Below are 25,893 nucleotides of genomic sequence, written 5' to 3'. Positions count from 1 at the left end.
AGAACTATTAAGCAGTGTTAAGGGTTATTTGAATAATAGTTTTTCAATGAAAGACCTTGGTGAAGCATCGTATATATTAGGCATCAAGATTTATAGAGATAGATCAAGACGCCTAATAGGGCTATCACAGAGTACATATCTGGACAAGATTCTAAAGAAGTTTAGAATGGACGAAAGTAAGAAAGGGTTCTTACCTATGTTACCAGGCAAGGTATTGAGTAAAACTCAAGGACCGGCTACGGCAGAAGAAAGAGAAAGGATGTGTAACATCCCCTATGCCTCGGCGATGGGATCTATCATGTATGCCATGCTATGTACTAGACCGGATATAGCACATGCCGTTAGTTTGACTAGCAGATATCAAAGTGATCCAGGAATGGAACATCGGACAGCGGTCAAGAATATCCCGAAGTACTTGAAAAGAACTAAGGATATGTTTCTTTGTTATGGAGGTGACCAAGAGCTCGTTGTAAACGGTTACACCGATGCAAGTTGGAACACCGATCCCGATGACTCTAAGTCACAATCTGGTACGTGTTTATATTGAATGGTGCTGCAGCAGTGGGCAAGCTCGAAGCGGTGCACGGTGGCGAAGTCTTCAACGTAATCGTAGTACATAGCGGCTTCCGAGGCTTCATCGAAGCGGTATGGATGAAGAGGTTCATTGTAGAGCTCGGTGTGGTTCCTAGTGCATTGGACCCATTAATCATTTACTGTGATAACATGGGTGCCATCGCCAATGCACAAGAGCCAAGGTCACACAAGAGGCTGAAGCATATCAAGCTGCGTTACCACTCGATTCGCGAGTACATCGAAGATGGAGAAGTAAAGATTTGCAAAGTACACACCGATCTGAATGTAGCAGATCCGTTGACTAAAGCTCTCCCTAGGGCAAAGCATGACCAACACCAATGCCATGGGTGTTAGGTATATTACAATGTAATCTAGATTATTGACTCTAGTGCAAGTGGGAGACTGAAGGAGATATGCCCTAGAGGCAATAATAAAGTGGTTATTATTTATATCTTTATGTTTATGATAAATGTTTATATATCATGCTAGAATTGTATTAACCGAAACATTAGTACATGTGTGATATGTAGACAAACAAGAAGTCCCTAGTATGCCTCTTAAACTAGCTTGTTGATTAATGGATGATTAGTTTCATAATCATGAACATTGGATGTTATTAATAACAAGGTTATGTCATTGTGTGAATGATATAATGGACACACCCAATTAAGCGTAGCATAAGATCTCGTCATTAAGTTATTTGCTATAAGCTTTCGATACATAGTTACCTAGTCCTTATGACCATGAGATCATGTAAATCACTTATACCGGAAAGGTACTTTGATTACACCAAACACCACTGCGTAAATGGGTGGCTATAAAGGTGGGATTAAGTATCCGGAAAGTATGAGTTGAGGCATATGGATCAACAGTGGGATTTGTCCATCCCGATGACGGATAGATATACTCTGGGCCCTCTCGGTGGAATGTCGTCTAATGTCTTGCAAGCATGTGAATGAGTTCATAAGAGACCACATACCACGGTACGAGTAAAGAGTACTTGTCAGGAGACGAGGTTGAACAAGGTATAGAGTGATACCGAAGATCAAACCTCGGACAAGTAAAATATCGCGAGACAAAGGGAATAGGTAATATATGTGTATGGTTCATTCGATCACTAAAGCAATCGTTGAATATGAGGGAGCCATTATGGATCTCCAGATCCCGCTATTGGTTATTGGTCGGAGTGAGTACTCAACCATGTCCGCATAGTTCTCGAACCGTAGGGTGACACACTTAAAGTTGGATGTTGAAATGGTAGCACTTGAATTATGGAATGAAGTTCGAATATTTGTTCGGAGTCCCGGATGAGATCCCGGACATCACGAGAAGTTCCGGAATGGTCCGGAGAATAAGATTCATATATAGGATGTCATTTTATGTGAAATAAAATGTCGCGGAAGGTTCTATGGAAGGTTCTAGAAGGTTCTAGAAAAGTCCGGAAGAAACCACCAAGGAAGGTGGAGTCCACAAGGGACTCCACCTCCATGGCCGGCCAGCCCTAGATGGGGTGGAGTCCCAAGTGGACTCCACCATAGGGGGCCGGCCACCCCCCACATGGGAGGTGGGAATCCCACCTTTGGGTGGGAGTCCTAGTTGGGCTAGGTTTCCCCCTCCTATGGAAGGTTTTGGTTTCGGGTCTTATTCGAAGACTTGGACACCAACACTTGGGATCCACCTATATAATGAGGGGCCAAGGGAGGGGGCCGGCAAACCCCAAGACCATAAGCTGGCCGCCCCCCATAGAGTGGCCGGCCACCCCCTCCCAAACCCTAGCCAAGCTCCTCCACTCCATATTGCCCGCATTGCTTAGCGAAGCTCCGCCGGACTTCTACACCGCCACCGACACCACGCCGTCGTGCTGTCGGATTCAAGAGGAGCTACTACTTCCGCTGCCCGCTGGAACGGGGAGGTGGACGTCGTCTTCATCAACAACCGAACGTGTGACCGAGTACGGAGGTGCTGCCCGTTCGTGGCGCCGGAACCGATCGTGATCAAGATCTTCTACGCGCTTTTGCAAGCGGCAAGTGATCGTCTACCGCAGCAACAAGAGCCTCATCTTGTAGGCTTTGGAATCTCTTCAAGGGTGAGACTCGATACCCCCTCGTTGCTACCGTCTTCTAGATTGCATCTTGGCTTGGATTGCGTGTTCGCCGTAGGAAAATTTTTGTTTTCTATGCAACGTTATCCTACAATTGCTCCCCACATGGTGAACCAAATCGTTTCAAAGTTGACAGCGAGTTGTCTAGTCACCGATTTCATCATGCGCACGGAGGAAGTCTTAGAACATCACTGGTCCACCCTTGGGTTTAACCAACTCGGAAGAAAATGGTAGAGAGCTAGGGATGCCTTCATCACCTGGGAACGGATCCAATGGAGGCGGGTGGGCATGTAGCTCAAAGTATTAGAGCACTCTTTGAAAGTTTGGTATTTTTGTGTTGTCATTTTTGCGGTGTATGTTCTTGCTTACGTATCTTTTGCCCGTTCTATATATAGAAAATGTTACATTTCATTAAATCCTTTTTACAAGATTTAGAACATGTAAATCATGAAAAACAACACTGCAATTTAGTTTTGAGATATGTAAACTAGATTTTTTTTCTTGTGTTTTTTCGGTTCTTCGTCGGTATAAAAGTTACAGTCTGTTGCGCTAGGTTTTACAAGTTCTAGGAACATGTAAATCATGCCAAACATCGGTGGAAATTTAGTTTTGGATCCATGTAGAATGGATTCTCACTGTCACACTTTCCAAAAAAATCATGCTTTTAATTATTTCGAAAATCAAAAGGAAAATAACCCAAATACTCAACATGTTTGATAATGGGAAACATCATGGTCTAAACTTCTCTAGCAGCCTTGCTGGTCCCTCTTAAGAGGGATAGAGATCAGGTGACATGCACCTTTTAAGAGTGCCTTGATCTCTATCCTCTTAAGAGTGCCTTCGGGGGTGCTAACTTACTTCTTGTCTCGAATGAATTACTATGCCCCTTGTAAAAAAAATATTTCACATATCATTTTAATCTCCGCAGGATATGAAGTTGGTTAGAAACCTTCTTGAAGACAAAGTTTTGTTTTATAGCTTTATAGTTAACACTTCTATGAATTACAACTTTTGATGAATGAATTACTTATGCATTTTCTATGGATTACAGCTAAAGAGACAAAGTGCGGAAATGTTGTGTTACTTCAAAGTGCTATGACACACTTTTGAATATGGTAACACTAACCACTACTAAATTATCCGTTACTTGTAGGAATTTGTCCTTGCAAATGCTGGCCCAAGAATTTTTTTATACAGATGGCGAACTAACATAATTACAATTTGTACTAGATTTTTATACTTTTTAGAAACATTTTTTACATGTTATAGTATTAATGAGTATAATTTACTAGTTTTGCTTTTCACAATTAACCACAAGAAAATGGTACTACATGTTATATTAGTTGTAGCCTTTTTTTGTAATACAATTTTAGTGTATATTAAGATAAGCTTTCTTATGCTAATTTTAAACTATATTGTGTAATAAAAGTTACTGAATTATTTTTTTGACAATTTCATAAGCTAAATAGTAGTATATACATGTTTATGGCGAACATATCTAGAGCGTACAACCTTAAAAAATATCTAAATGGTGGTTTCTATTGTATGACTAGGTAAACATATTTATTAACACTTCTAAAGTATAAACTGAATTATTGACATGGTACTTCAGTATTTCGCTGTTTTTTCGTTGTCAAATGTATCTTACAAGTTTTTTAAAAAATCAGTAATAAGTTAATAACAATGCACATACTATATTTGGTATTGAAAATGTAAGCACTTTAACTATTTGATATGCTTGCCCAACACGCTTGTTATCTTTACTGTATATTTAATTGGAGTTGGTACATCTCTTGAACATGGTTGAAATTCAAACATCACAAGCATATGAATTCTCACAATAGGAATCAACAGCCGCCACCTCGGAAAAAAATGCCACACCTCCACCTCCGCCTCCACCATAGATCGCCCCCTCCTCCAGCCGACCTCACTCTTGTAAGAGGTGTGGGAAATCCGAACGATGAGTTGTCAATAAAAATAGACTTTGCCATAGATTAGTTTAGGATTTGGTAACCATTTTTTTTTTTGGCCTTCACGTTAATGGAGATGGCATCGTCTACAATAATTAACCTTGGATCAAGCGTTCAATGGCGAGATCTTATTCCCGACATCAATGGTGATGTTGGATGGTTAAATATCTCTAGGTATGGTACTTCAGATCTTACTTCATCGGATCAATTTCTTACTTTTTCTGAAGGTTGCCACGAGGAGGTTCGTCCTTGCAATATTCCCGGTTACTACGTCCTACTGGAGTTTGGCAAGCGGAGGTCGGAGGTTTTGACACGCGGGTGGGGGTGGGTTTTGGCCTTTGGGTGGGGGAGGAAACAGTGGTGGTGATGCACACGAAGGAAGGCGGCCAGGTTTGGGCCTTGTGGCGCAGCAAGAACCGGTGCAGGGAGGCTTTGGCCTCTTTTTTTGTGTCTTCTCTGGGTGCACCGGGGAATATGTGGGGGTAGATTCTCTTCTTTTCTGCGCCTCGCATTAGATGCTGCTGGTCCTGCTTCGTTTTACTCCTCTCTTTTTTTCTCGTTTCTACGACTAGCCACAATGGGAGTATCATAAGGCTGCTCATAGTGGGGAGTAACATAAGGTAGTGTCATGCATATGTTACTAGTCCATGTTACTACCTTCATAGTGGAAAGTAACTTAGAAAATGAATCATGCAAAATCTCATTTATTAGTTTGTAGACTCATTTTATCTTGGGATGTGTGATGTTATGGTAACATAGCAAGTTACCACCTCACTTTTTTTTTTCATTTATTGCTATGCCATGTCACCAAAATACCTTGAAATGTGTGATGTTACTATCTAAGTTACTCCCACTATGAGCAGTCTAAGTAGTATCATGCATGCCATGTTGGCAAAAATCTGATGTGGCACACCAATTAATGAGGTGAGAGATGAGAGTGGTATCATAATATGATACCGTATCATATCACGTAAAACTAGAAAAATTAATGGCAAACACATCATATACACACATTTGCATTAAGATTCTACAAAACATTAAATATGGTGATACTATGATACTATCTTATGATACTATGCATTGTGGGATTAGTATCATAAACTAGTATCATGTGCATGATACTAATATATGATACTTCTCATTACGACTAGTCTGCTACTCGCACGATGCAGATTGCAGAGGGCCATGTATGTTTGACCAGAGCTGTACGCTTCTGCCATCGTTTCGATGCGGTTGTCGTTTGCCATTGCTGCGTTGCGCGGCGCGGCCAGTAAACAACGACTTCGCCCTTGGGACCTGGGGGACTTGCTGGCGCCGTGGATAGGTCCTTCCGCAAAAGATAATCGATGGTGATGTGGAGGTGCGGCAGGTGCCCCTGGGGAATCGTCCAGTTGTGCGCAAATCTGGCCAACCTTTCTTTTGGGAAATAAATATACTCCCTTCGATTTAAAAAAAAACTGCTCAACTTTCATTGACTAGAGCCGCGGTACGAAAAGTTTAAACCATTATTAAAATCAAAATCCCATGATAAGTTGAAGAATCAGACTTTGAAAATCCATAACTAACTCAATACAAAATAAGAAATATACATTTCTTTTTAGATAAAAGGCATGCAAGTGCCCAACTTTAAATTAACAAAGCCACCAATGGCGAAAACGATACAAAGTGCTGAACCCAGCTTACATATCGAAACCACACACCCACACGAACTAACAAAGAAGCTATACAGCCGGAAGCGACCAACAGGCTCACCAAAAACGCCTACGAGGACTCGGAGCAGAGCTGGAAGCTACAATGTCAGGTAGGAGCTCACTCGAGAGCGAGCCATTTTTCACGCGTGCCGTCGACAGAACCCCTCCGTCGCAGAAACGTCACCGGTGGTCGACCACTACCGGGGGCCAACTCACGTTGCTCACAGACCGAAGAGTAGCACCAAAGAAGCTCAACACGGAGAGGGCACGAAGCAAGCCTTGCCGAAGGTTGCCAAACGAAGAGCCGGCGCAATGAAGAAGTATCGCACCTCCGCTGACCAACCGACGGGGAGCCACACACCGTGAGCTCCAAGGTGGTGTCTTCAAGAAGAGAACGACGCAAGAGCACCGCCACCCCCCGATCCGAAAATCTTGGGCTTTCGCCCGGAGCACCTAGGAGAGCCGAGAAGAGCCGCATCGACGCCTTAAAGAAGGGGACGGCGTACGTAGACGTCGTCGTCGCGTCTCGGGAAGACCCGAGCAAGGGTTTCCCCTCAGCAATACTTCTCCGCCTCCCGCACAGGGTAGGCGCACCGCCAAAACGGCGATTACACCGCTGCCACGGAGCGCCGCTCGCCGGTGCCACGTCGCCCACACGACCATGGCCACCGACCAATACCTGAACCTCTGGCTCGCCCGTCAGCCAATAAGGTTCCCACCAACCGAGGTCGCCACCTCAAAATCCGATCTCCTCGCGCCGCCGGACCGCAGCAGAGCACCGAGGACTTCGCTGACACCGGGCTCCCGCACACCACCAGACAACCACCGGCCTCACTGGCATCTACCCCGCACAGATCCTAGGGAGGAAGCTCCTCCACCATCGAAGGGCAACCCACAACCACCACGGTTGGTGCCGCCACCAGTTTTTTCATGTCAGGCAAAGGGAAACTCCCGCAGCAAGATCGATGGCCAGCAGCCACCCCCGCTACCGGAATCGACAGATCTGGCGGAGGAGTGTCACGGGGCACGAGAAAATGGGCAGAGGCCCCTGACAGTACATTGAGTGATGGCTCTTAGAGTAGGTAGGTTTTTGAATACTAGCTTAGCTAAGGATGAGCTTTTTTTTCCCTGGTGAAGAGCCATTGGAGATTGTTGTGTGATCCAATGTCCCCATGGAGTGTCAACATTTTGCAGAGTTATGTAACTAAATTTCAGAAGCAGGCAAACATTTTGCAGTTTCAAGTTTTTGACACCTAGACCAGCATTGTTCTTGGGCGTGCAGGTTTTTTCCCATGCCACTAGACATTGTGCCCCAGAGCAGATTTCGTGTCCAGCCCAGAAGAAAGCCCTTCTTCTTTTGTCAATTTTTTCTAGAACAAGGATTGGAATTAGTAGGGAGGACATGAAGTGTGTAGGCAAGCTATCTAGAAAAGAAGCAAGGAACACCAATCTGCCTCCTTTAGAAAGGAGGGCAGCACACCATCCAGCCAACCTCTTGTCTATTCTGTCAATAAGGTGAAATGGGGTAATTTGTAGGGGGGGAGAGGTAGGCCTAGGTATGTTTGTGGGAAGGAGTGGATCTGAGTTCCTAGTTCAGCTGCAATTAAGATGGAGGTGTCTTGATCTACATTCATGGGGATGAGTGCTGTTTTTGGAAATTGATCTGTAGACCAGTGGCCAGTGCAAAATCGTTTAGCAAAGCTTTTAATGTTCTTGCTGATTGGACTGAGGCTTTGGCCATTGTGTCATCTGCATATTGTAGAGTTGCTGGTGGCAAATCTTGCCTAATTGGATGATGCAGCTCTCCATTATTGAAAGCTAAAAGAATTAGTTGTTGTAGGATATCAGAGAAAATAATATAAAGGTAAGGTGAAATGGGGTCTCCTTGCCTTAGTCCATTTTTGCACTGAATCCAAGGACCTGGAATTCCATTAAGGAGAATAGCAGTTTTTCCAGTATGAAGGATATTCTGAATCCACTGACAAAATGCAGTGGGGAAGCCTCTAGTTATAAGAAGATGATGCAGGGCCTCCCATGAAACATAGTCAAAAGCTTTCCTAATGTCTAGCTTGATGACCATAGTGGGGGCTTTTCTTTTGTGGCAGCAATTTAGCAAGTCAGTTGCATAAGAGAAATTTTCAGAGATGGATCTGCCTCTGACAAAGCCAGTTTGGTCTCCATGGATTAGGTTTGGGATGTGGCTTTGCAACCTATTGGCTAGTACTTTGGCTATTGCTTTTATAGGGCAGTTTTGTAGTGAAATAGGTCTAAAGTCTGCAGGATATCTTGCTGATCTATGGTTTTAAGTATTAAGGTGGGCTAGTTCTCTCTCTTGATATTATATGTTGTGCACCTTTATCGAAAAATGTTGTGCACCATGTAATATTTGCCTGATGATCTCGAGAGGAAACTACCCTTTGAAGTGTGGTAAAGTGAACGACGAGAAGTGACATTACCATATTGGCACTTTAATACATAGATGAGGGGGATAAAGAGGGACTCACCAAGCTCATATTGATAATCATGGGGTAAAACCCTTAATAGCAATAGCCAATATGTAACTCTCTCCCAAAGTTTCATAGTATGACTTATAGGCTCAATCCTCCATAGTTAGTACAACTTTGAATATCTCCTCTATTCTTGAAGATATGTATTAATATGTTTTTTTTTCTACTCATCGGGCATCTTGTTTGACCAAAAAATATGCTTGAATAGCTTAGTTAGCCATACTATTACCACATCTCCAAGACTTCTCAACACCTAAATTGGAACATCATTGGGGCCAAGAGCCTTTCCTCCTTGCATTCTTTTGAGGGCTTCTTTAACCTCAAGCTCTTGTATCCTCCGCATGAAACGCATGTTAGTGTTAAAACTATAACTATAATGTAAGAAAAATATAAGGCATGTCTTGCCTTGAATTTCACCCGACTTTTTAATGTTCTCCTAATGGGCAATACCTAGCTTGGGAGACACCTCAGATGATCCCACAACTTCTACAATATCGGCATGCTCTACGCCACTGAATAAATCCATTGCGATCAGGCGGCCATCCACAACATGACGCGTCCTATAATACTCTATCATCTCGCCAGCACGTTCATGTAATATTATCACCCGTGAACTTATTCTCATCCTCTTGAGCACAGCTGAACTGCAAAGAATTTGGAGCACGAGCAACACCTGATCTTTATAGCCAAAAAAACCAGTGATGTCAACCCATTTGAGATGGCCATGCTGATGCGGGGGAAGTTTGCTCCTTAGTTCACCATCTGTCCTGCGATCATATGGTTGGTGAGGACAGTCCATCCACATCTGCAAATTATTCTAGGACATTACATACCAGGTACAATTTGGCCTTTTTCAGATCCAAGATAGAAAAAAAGAGAAAAACTTGATGCGTATGCTTACATGCAGGTCCAATCTTTCCATGAACGGAGCAACCTCCAAGAGACGGGCATAACCAAGGACATCCGTCTTCCTGTCTTTGCGTTCAGAAATAACTAACTCCAATCTCAAATGCCGAAGATGAACGAACTTGAGAGGCCTTAGAGGCAAAGTTACCCTCTGGCGCACACAAACAGACCGACAACGAAAGTATCGGTGATGAATTTGATTAACTACTTCAAAAAGGAAAAAAGAAGAAGATAAGAGATTGGTCATACTCATACCTCACGGTCTATGCAGTGCAGGTAGAGAATCTCAACATTTGTCAAAGTGCTAGGGAACCCCTTGTTGATGTAGTCAAGACCAGCATCAATATCCATGAACTTGATACACACATCTTTCAGGCTAGACGTTTCTGTAAATGCTAGAGATACCATCGGGCCAATGTACTCAAGTGTTTCTAAGCAGCAGCAGTTCATCTCCACCTTCTCAAGTAAGTCGCAGACTCCCACTCGTAGATGCTTCAGCTTGTTCAGTAGACGAGTTGCACGTATTGCCGTGAGCGTTCCACAGTAGGCAATCTCAAGAAACTCCAGGAGTTTGCTGCAGTGGGACAGAAAACTCTCGAGATCTTCATCTGCTACATCGACATCTACCAAGCTAAGCCTTCTGAGGTTCCGAATACCGCTGAAATCAGCAGGCAGCTTCAGGTAGACAGAAGCAAGTTGCAGCCCGCGCAAGTACGAGCTGTTGCTGGCATCAAAGAGGTGGCAGGGAAATTTGTATAAATCCTTTGGCCTTGTGAAAAGATAGGACCCCTCATTGTACATTATGAAGGACTTAATCCTGTGATCTGATAGGAAGAGAGTGAGCTCTTTTGTCTTGGATGCTATAGCAAAGCTCACCCATCTATCTAGGTGACAAGCAGAGTTGTTGTCTAATGCATACTTGACCTGCATGCGCTGGACCCCTTCACCACTGTGTTGCCGCAAGATTGTATCTACTCTGGCGTTGAATTCCTCTCTTTTGGCAGTTGCGTAGTAAGAATGAGAGAATTTGACGGAACGGCGTATAAATGTGAGGCCATCGAAAGTAAGCTGATCGGTGTGATCGCACCAAACATATCTCCACTGGCTTGATAATATGCTTGTTCTTATAGCATCTCTTGTGGGTAATTTTGATATGACACTGCACAAAATATTCTGTTGCACAAGAGACAAATGTAAGTACATAAAACCTAATATCACTCAACAGACTAACAGACTTGTTTTGATTCTCTCTTCATGTCGCATACCGTGGGAAGATTGCAAAGGTGCAGCTGCGACCTTTTCCTTCTCTTATTAGGAGTTGCTCCATACAATACTTGTATTGATTCTCTCTTCATGTTGGTCTTTCGGCTGTAAACTAGTACCTGTCTGCTAAGCACTACGCAAGAGATAAATTAATATATGGACGCAATGCAATGGCTCTCGGCTATTTCAGATGCCTGCACAGCATGCAACCGTAATCAGAGATTTAGCCTCAAAAAGAGATCAAGCGAGCGGTATTAGAAAAAAAAACTCGTTTGGTTCTTTTGTGGAGCAATGATAAAACATTACGGACTGAAGAGAGATGTTAGTACAGATATCCAGGGAACGGCGATTGAAAAGATTAACGACGCTCCCAATGATTCTGGAAGAAAATGATGAGAGGAAGAGAGTGTACCTTCCAGATGGGCGCAAGTGGCGGCGCGGCTCCTCTCCGTCGGGCAACACCAGAAGTTTCTCCTCCTGGCGACCATTCGCTTTTGTATAGATCAGGAAACCATTCGTGATACCCTCTCGCGTCGCTCCTCCTGGCGACCGGGAGGGGCAAACCCTAGCCGCCGCCGCCCCGTCCGCCCTCCCCCCTCTCTCCCTCCTCGTCGCCCCTCGAGGTGCTGCCGGCCAAAGGCCGCGGCGCCGGTGAAGGGGGCGGCGGGGATTTGGCCCTCGGCTGCGGTCCCCGGCGCCAAGCACAGCCGCATGGAGGAAGGTGGCCAGGCTGGGCTTGCCGAGGCTGAGGCCGCTGCCCGGCGACGCTCTCCACCCCCGACGCGTCTCCCCCTTGGTCGACGACTCCGGCAGCCGCTCCTCCGTCCGTGGCGGCGGGTGGCTCTCGGGATCTGGCGGCTCGGTGGCGGCGGGCTTCGGTGCTGGAGGGGCTACTGGTGGTGGTCTCGGCGGGGGCCCTGGACGCCGGAGCGGCGGCTCCGGATGGTGGCAGCGGTGCCGTCTTCTTCGCGGCGAGCGGTGGCCCGTGGCCCTGGCCGTGTGGGCGGCAGGGTGGCGGTGAGATCTAGTCCGGGGTGTCATGGCGGCCGGTGAAAACCAAGCCTCGACCTTGGTCTTGGCGGATGATGGCGGCGTCGGGCGACGTCGTTACCTTGTCGAAGGCGTCATCTTTGCACGTCTTGGCACTACACTCGGCGGGTTCGGGATGCGCGGCTGAAGGTGAAAACCGTGCTCCGACCTCGGTTGGCGGACGATGGCGACGTGTCACGCCGCTACCTTCTTGAAGGCATCGTCGTCGCAGTCTGCGGTCTCTCACTCGTGCTGCTCCGGGGGAAACCCTAGGTCCGGGTCTCCCGGATCGGACGATGGCGGCGCGCTCTGCGTCGTTCTACCTTTTGGGGCATCGTTTTTGGAGCAGCTGCTGGATGTTGGCGGATGTTGGTGGAGTGGATGGTGGAGCCGTCTGGCGTCATGGTGGCATCGACGGCAGGTCTTGCAAGGTTAATGCGATTATCTCTCTTGAAGATGGAGTCGAGGAAGACGGCGGAAGCAACTCCTGTGGCATGGGCGTTGGCGTGCGCTGAGAGTCTGCTTGACTGGATGTGCTTCTCACCTGCTATTGGGCGGTTTGGGAAGGCATTTAGTTTGGATGATATGAGTTGGTGTATTGTCACCCTACACATCCCACTGTAGGTATAGTTAGATTGTTTCGAGAGTGATCTTTTGTATTGTTTCTTGTAAGGCTTCATGAATAATCTAATAAAAAGCTGTGTGCATCCTTTGGATGCAGAAGCTGGGGTGATTTTTCCCCTTTTTCGAAAAAAAACACCAGAAGTTTCTTGACGGAGGTGATTGGATTGTTTTTCTTTCCTTAGCATACGGATTGGGATTCATATTTACGTACGAAGCCGAGGCCGTCCTAATGCACAGACTTGTGTTTCTAACTGGGCTAGCCCAGATCCACAAAATTCCTACGGTTCAGTCGAAATGCAAAATAGGCCCATGATTTAGTAGAGATAGCGGGCTGCGTGAGGAAGCCTCTAGAAAATGCGAGCTGAAGCATCTGGTAGATTTGCAGTCAGGGGAGGTCGGGACTCGGGAGCAGCAATGGCCAGCAGCAGCGCGAGGCGGTCACCGGCGGCGGCGGAGGCTTCCTCGCCGCCGCCCCCTGCTCAGAATCCTCCACCACCATCGTGGTTCTCCGTTCAAAGGTAAGCAAGGCAGCCTGCACTGCACGCCGGCCGCTCGTCTGGTTCAAACCCTAGCCGTATCCGTTTCAAAAAAAAAAAACCTAGCCGTACGCTCCCGTAATCTCTAATGTGTTCGCACGCTTGCTCGATTTCGCAACGCAATTGCATCAAGAAGTAGATGATCTAATGGTCGCATGGTTTGATTTTCTTCGGGGGCTCCGGGCGATACCTTGCTGATTGCATCAAGTAGTGTGTTCTTCTTTTTCTGCAACTCATCATATAGCTTGTGAATGTGGTTCCGGAATCCTTTATTTTCCGTCATCAGTTTGCCTTGTCGAAAACGCGAGATGAATGTCGTCATAGCAACTGACGAATCGGTTCACATGCTATAGTCTTTATAAAATGTTCAGACGACAATGGGGGAATTTTCGAAATAAATACTCCGTATCAGTTTTATGTCGCATAATTTTTTTGATACAATGATGCGGGTGTGTCATAAAAATTCAATGTTAGTACTTGTGATCCTTTTAACTGGCGCTGATCTGAGACCATAATGAAATAGAGATGACTAACCATGTCTTTCCGTAATCAGTGCATTTGTTTTTCTAATTAACACCCTAAGGATAACGCATCTTGCCATATTTCTAGCATTTGACTAGTTGCAATTTCCATTTTTTGTATGCTCTTGCTTGATGCTTCTAGTTTGTTGATCTCAATTTATTGTGTGTTGACAGGGAAGTTGGTGTTGTGAAAGGCAGTAAAAGATCCACTGAGAAGGCTTGCAATGCCCCAGTCTCCATCTCCGCTATGTCTGCACCCGTAGATTGGGCAGAACTACTAGACAGCCTTCTCCATGAGATCATTGGTCTATTCACCTCCTACCATGACCTTCTCAGATTTGCCAGTACTTGTCGTTCTTGGCGTGCAGCCTTCTCCTCCTACCCATCAAAATTTAAGGTTGCCTTCCCCTTTCTTGTCCTCCAACCTGATAGGTTGCCCTCTCCCTATAACCCTTATGATGATAATTTCTCCAAAACCAAATGGCAGCTCATTGATCCTACCAATCCATCATCCTCTGTTCGCTGTGCAGCACGCATGTATCATACATTCCTGGATAACATGGACTTTGTAGGATGCTCACAGGGTTATCTCATCTTTTCCAGCAGGGAACAATGCCTCCTTGTCGATGTGATCACCGGTGCTAAAATTAGACCACCCCAATTGCCATACCCTTACAAGAGTGTCATTGACTGTGCCATCCTCACCGCACCTCTCTCATTGCCCAACACACATCTGCTAGTTTGCACCGAGTTCTCCCTGTTCCAGTGGCGAGTTGGAAGCCATGCTTGGTCGGAGCATTGTCTTTGTAATGAAAATATCCGTCAGATTGTGGTCTTCCAAGGTCAGATCTTCGCCATGAACTCTCTAAGTAGGATCTGTAGTGTGCACTTGGGGCAGCAGCCCTGTGTCGAGGACGTAGCAGTAGCATCTCAATGGGAATCCATCAAAGTTATGGGTGTCCATTATCGGCCATGGCTAGTTGTGTGTGGTGACATGCTCCTCGTGGTTACGCTCATACTAGACTATGGTCACACGCGTGCCAGATTTGAGGTCTTTTGTCTCGACTTATCAGTTAAGCCTGCCATGTTGGTGAAAGTGGACAAGTTGGAAAATTGGGCTCTCTTTGTTGGCACTGATATGAGGAGCCCTACCTTTGCTGGCATGAACCCTGAAAGGTGGGGTGGAAAGAGCAACTACTTATATGTTGCAGGCTCATTCAAAGACTCCACAGAGCCTTGGTTCGCGATCCAGTTGGGTGAGGCATCTCGACACATGGAAGAAGAGTTATATTGTCGTTGCAGCGGAAACGGAATGTGGACGGGTATATTCAGGAACAGCATGCAGCCCCTCTGGGTGATCCCGAGGCAGCAAACTTAGATGGAAGAATTCCTTGCTTTCAGCCAGAGTCTGCACCCAAGTTGCTGAACTCAGCTCCCTGATGGTGCTAATCTATTGCTTGTGACTTTGTGAGTCAGTTTAGTTGCAATAGAAAGATGAAAAGATTGAAGTAATTTTTCCAAATCGAAACTGTTGCTTCTTTGATCCATCCTGAGTGAATGATGCTTCATCCCTAACCATGAAGTAATTAACCAAACCGTTGCTTTTGTGCTCCCTAATAGTGCTTTATGATGTGTGTTTCGCTTTAGTATCTGTTTCGTAGTCCCCTAAAGATGGAGATCACGAACTGATGACTGCGTATATTGCTTTTCTGCTCCATCATAACTGGATGGTGTTTCGTCCTGATTGTCTGGTGAGTGTAACAACACGCATGCAATTTGTGGCGGTGCATGTCTTGTCAAAGTTCCTGCTGAATTCCGCCGTTCCAGATGCAACAGAACCGGACGTGTTAGGTGCACTGGCCAACTGCTTGGCTGTTCTACATAATGATAGAGCAAAACGATGAATGAGTCCCATGTATATGGAAATGCTCCATCTTGACCCTAAAACCGGGGCGCGTCCACGCATGACCACATGCAAGGTCCCAGATGATGAACTAGCTAGTTTCTTCCAACAGAATTGTGAATTCTATCCGGAATGCAGTTATGCAGTCGAGGGAACTGGAGAAGAAGAATCGATGACATCTTCATAGGATAATACTGCTGCTGCCTGCGCTTGTCTCCCTCGCCGCCGATGATGTGGCTGGCATCATCGTCCTGATCTGCAGCCACGTGGTTCCATACGTGCCAACTGCCTACGACGGCTACAGGTTCGGCCTTTGCTGTGGGAGCTCAATGCAGTTTTGCTTCAACAAAACAAACCACGAGTGGAAAATCTGGCGACCGATAAAGCCTCTTAACTTCAGTGGAATGCTAAATTGCTAATCATATGTAGCAATCGCATGATTTGTTTCCACGAACCCGCTGTGGTCGAGGACACGTTAACGGCCACAAACCAGCTAGTGCACTAGCTAACCAATACCTTACGTAAATGCAAGTTTCACGCTGAGATGCTTATTATGTGATGCACCCAATTAGTAGTTCAGTGCAGTTCGGCAACGAACACTGATATAGAAGTGTCATGCACAACTATAGCAGTTGCCAGGCCACTAAAACAAACCATTTTTTCAGTGACCAGAGCACTAGCTATAGTGATGATCAATATGCCAATGTGTACACTTCTCCATTAGACCAAATTAATAAGGCACGAATCTCCACTGGCTATATCAAGGCGGAAGTGAGTTTTTTTTCGAAACACGGACACAAACCTATCCACATAAGCATATCCGAGATACTGGGTTCAAGAAACTGATAGGATGGATCTTGAGATTGATGAAGTCGCCACATAAGCCTTTCTATCCATCGGTATATATGTTGCCTCTTAGTGAAAAAAGTTCAGCCCTTTACGAGGCATCAAAGGGTTTGATCCTTGGTGGGCCTTTTATAAGACATCAAAGGGTATGATCTTTGGTGGGGAGGGGTGCCACCGTCCTCCTAAACATCCCACCACATGTTGGTTCTCGCAGATAGGAGTTTGTTGGATCATGTTTGAAGATATAAAGTTAGTTTTAGTCACGACCAATCTCTAGCCGTTTGACCATTTTTCTTTGTGGCAGCATTTTTTTGCAAAAAAATCCACCGTCTACTAATAATCATCAACATCGTTACAAAGATGCTATAAAGCCAAAGTAAAAATTACAATTGATCATTACAACACCTAGCGATGATGCATCGCTGTCCTCGCTCCTGTTATCACCAGATTTTGGTCGAATCCAGAGGTGGGCCGTAAGAGAGATGGGCTTGGAAAATGACACGTGGAAGATCTTTGAAGCGGCCTTGCACGGAGAATTTGGGCTAGTTTGCCCGTGTATCTTTAATTATAGTAGGTTATATCTTAGATCAAAAGTTAGAGTTTGTATCGTGCACGGTGGGATATTCCCACGTTAGAAAGTCCGCTGGACTATAAATATGTATCTAGGGTTTATGAAATAAACAACAACACAACGTTCACCCCAAAAACAAACCAATCTCGGCGCATCGCCAACTCCTTCGTCTCGAGGGTTTCAATCAGGTAAGCGACATGCTGCCTAGATCGCATCTTGCGATCTAGGCAGCACAAGCTCCACGTTGTTCATGCGTTGCCCGTACTGAAGCGTCTTTGATGGCGGGCAACGTAGTTATCATAGATGTGTTAGGGTTAGCATAGCTCTTCGTATAACATGCCTACGTAGTGCAACCCTTGCATGTCTAGCCGCCCTCACGCCTATCTCAGGCGTGGGGGCGGCACCCTGCTTGTTCATCATCTAGTAGATCTGATCCGTTACGATTGCTCCTTGTTATGCAAGGATTAGTTTAATATCTGCAATAGTTAGGCCTTACAAAGGGGGGGAGGATCCAGCGGCACGTAGGGTGGCGTTCGCAAGTCCTAAACAGGATGTTCCGCGGATCAACATCATTGTTGGTTCTTTGGCCTTGTTTAGGATCGGCTTATGAGCACCGTGCGTGGCCGCGAGGCCCAACCTGGAGTAGGATGATCCGATTATGCGGTGAAAACCCTAAATCGTCGTAGATCTCATTAGCTTTATCTTGATCAAGCAGGATCACGAAGTATTCGTGCACCCCGTACGAATCATGGGTGGATCGGCTCTTTGAGCCGATTCACAGGATAACCTGAGAGCCGATCGAGGCTCGTATTTAATGTTTACGTGTATGCCATGCAGGAACTAAGCGAGGCATCCCCATCACCTTCCTGACCAGGTATAGGTCAGGTGGCACGCCCTTGCACTTCGCATCGCCGCGTGTGACCAGAAGAGCATTGCGGGCCGTCGCTCGGAGGGGTCTCAGCCAGCCGCAGCTCTAGGCTCTTCCCGGCTCTACCGTGTTGACTCGTCGCTGCCCGCCGGTGGGTTTTGGCGATCAACACATTCTGGCACGCCCGGTGGGACAATCGTCTACATCAACCACATCGCCATCTACATCTGAGATGGCGACGGACGGCACGCCAGTCACCTACGAGGAGCTGCCTGCTGAGCTCAAGAAGAAACATGACGAGATCAAGGCCACCCTCGAAGCCGACCTCATCGGCTCTTTTCGTAGAACCCGTACCCATGGCATCGATGGAAGGGGTTCTCACCACAAGGTGCACTCGATGGGATAGATCTCTCTGCCCCGTCGGAGGAACGCACCAGGGCCCTGCGGCAGAGATCAACTACTTGGTGGCTCACTCGCTACACCGCCACTCGAAAACTTGGTCAACGTGTTGGAGCGTCTCGCTGCGCGTGATCCAGGAGATCATGAGCCACCGGTACTCGCCGTCAGACCAGCTCTCGGGACGCACCAAGGAGAGTTGCCACTCCGGTCCGTCCACCGCTGCCATATGCGTTGGCAGCACCACTGGTGCCGGCTACACCGGCATTCGTCGTCTACAAGATCGGTGGTGACCCTAGTGACTACCAGTTCTTGGCTGAGGCGCCTAAGGAGATCCCTCAAGGATACGCGTGCACGTATGTGCCAGATTGTGGCAACTGGACACTCTCAAACCAGGCCACAACGTCAGGGACTCCGGCGCAGACAGAGGGACGTCGGCGACGAGCTTGAGAAGCAGACGTGGCTAACTAAGTACGCCACCCCGACGAAACTCAGAGCCCAGCTCCTGCAGCTTGGCTCGTAGCTGGAAAAGCAAACATGGCTGGCTAAGTACGCCACCCCGGCGAATCTTCGAGTGCATCTCCCGCAGCCAAAGACGGCGGATCAGATCGCACCATACTGAGAGACCAGTTCGGCATTATGCCGAAAAGGAGGGCAATCGGCTATTCCAAGCCGTACCCCGACGAGTACGAGATGATCCCGCTGCCACCTAAATATCGGCTCCCTGACTTCTCCAAATTCAGTGGATCAGATGGCTCCAGCTCCATCGAGCACATCGGCCGATATTTGGCGCAACTAGGACCGGCTTCGATGTCGGATCAGCTACGTGTGAGGCTCTTTTCACAGTCCCTCACAGATCGGCTTTTGGATGGTATACCTCTTTGCCGACAAACTCCATCCAGTCTTGGAAGCAATTGGAAGAACAGTTCCATATGCAATATCATTCAGAAGCTTCCGAGTCTAGCATTGCCGATCTAGCACAACTACGTCAGAAGCGCGGAGAAACGGTGACAGAGTACATCCAGCGCTTCAGGAATCTTAGGAACCGATGTTATTCGGTTCGTATAGCTGAAAAGGAAGCAGTCGAGTTGGCAGTAGCTGGCCTTGCAACACAGCTCAAGGACATGGCCTCCCAAGCAGATTATCCCTCGCTGGCGCACATGGTTCAGAAACTATCAGCATATGAACAGCGCCACCCGGACCTGTACCAAGACAAGTTCAAGCGTGCAGTAGTCATGGTCGATACAGAGGAAGGTGAAGTGCCTGCGGGAGACCAAGAAGTAGCAGTGGCTGAATGGACTCGGGGAGGAACCCCTGTGTCCTGCAAATGGGTAAAGCCACCAGGGCCGCCCAGGGGATTTGATTTTGACGTGACCAAGACTGAACAAATCTTCGACCTCCTGCTCAAGGAGAAACAGTTGACGATTCCTGAAGGTCTCAGGTTCCCTACGGCGCAAGAGCTAAACGGAAAGCCATACTGCAAGTTCCACAACTCGCTTTCCCATGCCACCAACGACTGCAGGGTGTGGCGTCAAAGACATCCAAGCGGCGATAGAGAAGGGGCGTTTAATTTTCAACCAGTACGCCATGAAGGTAGACACCCAGCCCTTCCCCGCCGTTAACATGGTAGAAGTCATCTACCCTGAGAGTTGCCAGCCAGGTCCCACGTTCAGCATCAACATGGTAGGACCTGGGAACCACTCTGGCAAAGATGGAGATGAGGGCAGCTGCTCTCATAGCAAGGATACAGAGGAGGCCGCTCCACGCGATCGGCTCCATCATGATGGCAAGCGCTACGTTACAGAGGGAGAAGTGAAGAACATAAGATATCAACGACCTCTCTCTGATCACCTCCTCAACAAATATGTGAGACAGTATGACCAACGCCGACGGTCCAACTATGATGATGAAGGAGATCGTCTGGCTAGAGAAGCCAGAAGACATCGTCGGCAGGATCGCGATGAGGAGGAGCACGAGCGCCGTGCCACGGACACATCAAGGGAGCAAGATGACAACGCCAGACACTGGGACTGCCCTTTCTTCAGACACTGCTGGGATTCAGGAATGAGCCGATTGCCCACAATCGGCAATTGCCCAGAATGCAACAAGAAGAAGAAGGAGGCAGCCAACGTGTCTGTGTTTGAGCGCTTAGGGCCTCTCCCACCACCAAGCAAACGTGCTGAGTCACTTCGTTGGGCAGATCTTGAGGATTCCGAAGACGAAGGACTAGAAGAAGAAGAAGACAGGTGCCACCGTCCGAGGTGGTGCCCTGACGGACTCAGCCGTTCACAAAAACGCAGGGTTCAGCGGTTGCGCGGCCTGGAGGAAGCCGAAAGGTTATACCTGCATACGCTAAGGAAGGCACGGCCTGATCTGGCCGCAAAGGTTCAGCGAGCCCTGGATGAAGAGGGTCGTCCACGAAGAATGGAGTGGCGTCCCAAGCAAAAGAAAGCCGATGATGAAACATCGGCTGGCACAAACATGGTGCTTGTCTTGCCGACGGAGCTTAGTGTTCCACGATTATACGATGCACTTAAGGTGGACGACAGCAGGCGCGTCAAGTCAGAGGTTGGGTTGGTTTTATCCAGCCTAACCGAGTAGCAAGATTAAACCAATGAGCAAACCGTGCGAGGCTGATCCTTGTGATCGGCCCCAAAAAGTTTATGGAGGGACATTACAAAACCTTCATCGAACGAGCAAGGTGGAGGCCGATTCCAGCAATCGGCCAAAATTATCTTCTGCATATATTCTGTTTGTGGTCAGCAACGATCTACTGGGCAGTGGCCACGTCGGCAGATGAAAGTCAGCATAAGTCTTTGCGAAGCCGACGTGCAAGTACAGTGCCCTGACTAACCAAGAAAGCCGATATCTGCAGTCATTCAGCAGATTCGGCTCGGGGGGCATATAGTCAGATGAACATATGCAGATAAACATGTGCAGACATGCGTGCAGTGGAACATTGGGGGGGCCGATTAAGAAAAATCGGCCAAACAAAAAAAAAATTTCGCAAGAAGCAAAGCCGATGCGCAGCCATCGACTTTAGTACAGTTACGCAAGATCACGACCTACTGACTATGTACTCAAGGTTTGCATCAACGTCGACGTTCAGTAGAAGAAAGATGGTCAGCGACCTGTGCATCCTTGCCGGTGTTCTTGCCTTAATTAAGGCTCGGGGGGCAGCTCACCCTGAAGGTTCTCTGCTCTGGAGAGCCGATTTTGCTGAAATCGGCTGGTTCCGCATCATGACTTGGAAACCGATGGCGACACATTTGGTCAGTCCACTGATATGCTCGCCTTGATAAAGGCTCGGGGGGCAACTGATGGCGCAGAGTTTGCCGTTCTTAAGAAGCCGATTGAGATTTCATCAGGCTGAAAACCCAGTGGTATCGACTTCAGGATCAAGTCGTTTTCGGCAGCAATTCTGGGGCTCTCGTGAGAACGACGATTTGCATAGTTGTCCGCCAGAGCTCAAAGGGGTGGGGCATTGAGATACTGGTGCGTTGTTATCGGCTCGTTGGGCATTGGCTAAGTGACGATCGGCAGGGTCAGCGGAAGAGGGAATCGGCTCGATTAAACTCCGAAGAAATCGGCAAACTCAAATTGGGGAAAAGTTCTTCATTGATAAACCAGATTTCTTACATAGAAGAGCTGATTGCTCTCAAAAGGGAGTACTAAGGGGATACATTGCCCCGTCTACTGTTGCTGATCCTATTCTAGAGGACCTATTCTACGGGCCGTCACTGCCCTCGTCGTCGCCATCGTCAGCGCTGTCGGCGCTGCTCCCGGCGAGCTCGTCGTCGCTGCTGTAGCGGCCGCCGGCAGGACCTTCGTTGTCCTCGTCCTCCACGTCGTCGTCGTCGTCGTCGTCGCTATCATAATCACTGAGATTCCCTGGCCAGGGGCAATGGCGCTTGGCCGGCGGCTCGTCGGAGAGGCTGTCGTCGTCGTCCTCCTCTTCCTCTTCCTCTTCCTTCACCTCGGAGGAGGTAAAGTCATCCCAGGAGAAGCGATCGTCATCGCTCTCCTCTTCCGATTCCCCGTTGGCGAGGAAGCGGAGGTCGCTCTCCCCGTCCGTCGAGGATTGGTCGTCCTCGGACCAGATGGAGAAGTCATGGTCTGACTCCTCCCCGGCCTCAATGGCGCGGCGGATGTTGGCCGCATGGACTTCTTGTGGGCTCAGTGCTGGCATCGGCTCGGGAGAAGAGGACTCGAAGGAAAGTCCCGACGAGGCAGAGGAAGAAGAGGACATGGTGCGCAGAAGGGTTTTTTGGAGTGCCGATGGCTGGAACAGAGGAAGGGGATAAAGATGACTATTCAGTCGGCACGGTTAAATAATGAGAAACCTGGTGGGAGTTACTGCCATCACAGTTTCCGAAGGGGTAATGTCAGAGCTGTCAAATTTTGCAGAGAAGCTGAAAGGACAGGGCATAATGATGACGGAGGCTGCAAATGGCTCTGTTCTGCCACGACATGACCCTTCGAGAGGAAAATATAATGATTTTGGAAAAATTATTTCCAAAACCAGGGGGGCATGTGTTATCACCAGATTTTGGTCGAATCCAGAGGTGGGCCGTAAGAGAGATGGGCTTGGAAGATTACACGTGGAAGATCTTTGAAGCGGCCTTGCACGGAGAATTTGGGCTAGTTTGCCCGTGTATCTTTAATTATAGTAGGTTATATCTTAGATCAAAAGTTAGAGTTTGTATCGTGCACGGTGGGATATTCCCACGTTAGAAAGTCCGCTGGACTATAAATATGTATCTAGGGTTTATGAAATAAACAACAACACAACGTTCACCCCAAAAACAAACCAATCTCGGCGCATCGCCAACTCCTTCGTCTCGAGGGTTTCAATCAGGTAAGCGACATGCTGCCTAGATCGCATCTTGCGATCTAGGCAGCACAAGCTCCACGTTGTTCATGCGTTGCCCGTACTGAAGCGTCTTTGATGGCGGGCAACGTAGTTATCATTGATGTGTTAGGGTTAGCATAGCTCTTCGTATAACATGCCTACGTAGTGCAACCCTTGCATGTCTAGCCGCCCTCACGCCTATCTCAGGCGTGGGGGCGGCACCCTGCTTGTTCATCATCTAGTAGATCTGATCCGTTACGATTGCTCCTTGTTATGCAAGGATTAGTTTAATATCTGCAATAGTTAGGCCTTACAAAGGGGGGAGGATCCAGCGGCACGTAGGGTGGCGTTCGCAAGTCCTAAACAGGATGTTCCGCGGATCAACATCATTGTTGGTTCTTTGGCCTTGTTTAGGATCGGCTTATGAGCACCGTGCGTGGCCGCGAGGCCCAACCTGGAGTAGGATGATCCGATTATGCGGTGAAAACCCTAAATCGTCGTAGATCTCATTAGCTTTATCTTGATCAAGCAGGATCACCAAGTATTCGTGCACCCCGTACGAATCATGGGTGGATCGGCTCTTTGAGCCGATTCACAGGATAACCTGAGAGCCGATCGAGGCTCGTATTTAATGTTTACGTGTATGCCATGCAGGAACTAAGCGAGGCATCCCCATCACCTTCCTGACCAGGTATAGGTCAGGTGGCACGCCCTTGCACTTCGCATCGCCGCGTGTGACCAGAAGAGCATTGCGGGCCGTCGCTCGGAGGGGTCTCAGCCAGCCGCAGCTCTAGGCTCTTCCCGGCTCTACCGTGTTGACTCGTCGCTGCCCGCCGGTGGGTTTTGGCGATCAACAGCTCCTCCATCAACGAAGCTAGGCAAAAAAAAATCGTAGTAGAGCTTATTGCAGTAGAAATGCGTGGAGTGGTCGTCCTAAAGCCCTAAAAGACAAACACGCCAAAGTAGAAACCATCACACATGATGATAACGGTATGTTGGAAGCGACTGGCCTCAAACCACAACGACAAACACGAAAACTAATCAGATCCCAGATAATCGGCCGGACACACCACTCCATGCTTATCATTTCTCCTTATCAAAGAAAAGGAGCAAAACATAACCATCAATTATACATACCTAAAACTGTAGTTATAGTTTGGTTGCAGGTGGTGTAAGTGGCATAGAATAATATGGATAAACGGCGAAAAAAGATTGAATCATGCCCGAATTGCTCCCCCATAATGGTCCACTAGTTAAGTGTGGCTTTTTCGCATTATACATCTTTCTGCTTCAAAACCAATGACCATTCTAAAAGAAAATTAGTAAATTTGGTAATGAGAGAGTAGTGTGAAACATAATCATGCCACTACTTCCACGGTGCATTTGCATCTTTTGACTCGGTAATACTTATACTTCACACATGGTTAATTAGCATCACCACTAGAACGTAGAGAGGACTAGGAGGCTGCCACAGTCAGCGCTGGGCAATGCCCGGCTGCCAAAGGCGGAGTGCTAGGAGGCAGATTGGGTGGATCCTCTTCGCGCGGAGATGCGTGGCGGTGTGGCGATCGCTGACAACCAGCCAGGCGGCCCTGATCTGGCAGCGTGTTGGTTCGATCTGGGCCACACATGCCCGATCTTGATCGTGCAGGCCGCTGCTGCTCCACGTACCTCGTCAACCCAAGGGGTGATGGCTAGTTGTGATGCAAAGGTGGGCACCGCGTTGCTCGTATGTCCGCTGGTGCGCCTGTTGTTTTCTACTGCGGTGGAGATTTTTGAACCTCCTTCAACGTTGCTTGGTGGCGTGGTGGCTTGTTCGTCTGCATTAAAGAATAAATGTGGTGGTCCTAGGGTTCCTCCTGCATCAAGACGAAGATCTATTTGATGCTGGTCCTACTTGATCTGACCGGAGTGTCGAGTTTCGGAAGGTTCCGCTGGCAAAGTCCCTTGGGAGACTCATGCCTGGAGATTGCTAGATCGGAAGTGATTCGATCGTGCGTTTCCATATTTTTTCCGACCGTTTGGTTTGGTTTTAGGAGGGAGCAATGCGAAGCTCTGCAATCTGTTGCCATCATGGAATGCGTTTTTTTTTATTTCATGGTGAAGTAAAATGCGAAGAATGGAATGTAAGCCGAGTTTTGAGGACTAGTGCCGGTGGGAGGCTTTGAATTGATGGTAAACTTCCTTGGTGTTTCAGGCTTCATAGCAGCGGCATGCGAGTGGGGGTGTCCGCACAGGAGAAGTACAATATCCTAGCTTTCAAGGCAAAAATCTAAAGGTGAAAAATTAATATACGGCTCTTGTGCATTGTTTTCCTTCTTGAGGCGTCGTTTTTTAAAAACTTGGACTTCAGGTGTTTTCATGATGGTGTTTTTTTTTGCGAAAATTCCACCGATCTATTAATAATCATCAATAGCAGTACAAACAGACCCAAAAGTAATAAAAATTACAAGCAGGTCTTTGGACCACCTAGTGACGACTACAGACACTGACGCGAGCCGAAGGCGCGCCGCCATCCTCGCCCCTCCATCACCTGAGCCAAGCAAAGCTTGGCGTACTAGAGCTTGTTGTAGTAGACAAACGGGAAGTCGTCGTGCTAAGGCCCTAAAGGACCAACGCACCAGAGCAGTATACATCGTCAAAGATGATAACAGTAGATCAGAAGAGACTAACCTGAAACCACACAAACGAACACGAAAACCGACCGGATCCCATGAGATCCGCCGGACACACGAC

General features: G+C 47.6%; 2 protein-coding genes across 2 annotated transcripts; one reads left to right on the top strand and one right to left on the bottom strand.

Annotated features, from left to right (window-relative positions):
* Positions 1 to 8,225: 8,225 nt before the first annotated feature.
* Positions 8,226 to 10,678, bottom strand: LOC127312802 (uncharacterized). Its single transcript, XM_051343356.2, has 4 exons — positions 10,004 to 10,678; positions 9,744 to 9,899; positions 9,450 to 9,647; positions 8,226 to 8,255 (listed from the first exon to the last, which is right to left on the bottom strand). Exons 1-4 carry the CDS (start codon positions 10,676 to 10,678, stop codon positions 8,226 to 8,228), a joined length of 1,059 nt encoding a protein of 352 aa, XP_051199316.2.
* Positions 10,679 to 13,027: 2,349 nt separating this feature from the next.
* LOC127316623 (uncharacterized) lies at positions 13,028 to 15,334 on the top strand. Its single transcript, XM_051347065.1, has 2 exons — positions 13,028 to 13,182; positions 13,896 to 15,334. The coding sequence occupies exons 1-2, from the start codon at positions 13,079 to 13,081 to the stop codon at positions 15,097 to 15,099; spliced, it is 1,308 nt and encodes a 435-aa protein (XP_051203025.1). The 5' UTR covers positions 13,028 to 13,078; the 3' UTR covers positions 15,100 to 15,334.
* Positions 15,335 to 25,893: the final 10,559 nt, after the last annotated feature.

This window comes from Lolium perenne, chromosome 7 (assembly GCF_019359855.2).
Source record: "Lolium perenne isolate Kyuss_39 chromosome 7, Kyuss_2.0, whole genome shotgun sequence".
NCBI lineage: Eukaryota > Viridiplantae > Streptophyta > Magnoliopsida > Poales > Poaceae > Lolium > Lolium perenne.
The sequence above is the reverse complement of the archived record's forward strand: the minus strand, read 5'-3'. Positions and strand labels throughout refer to the sequence as shown.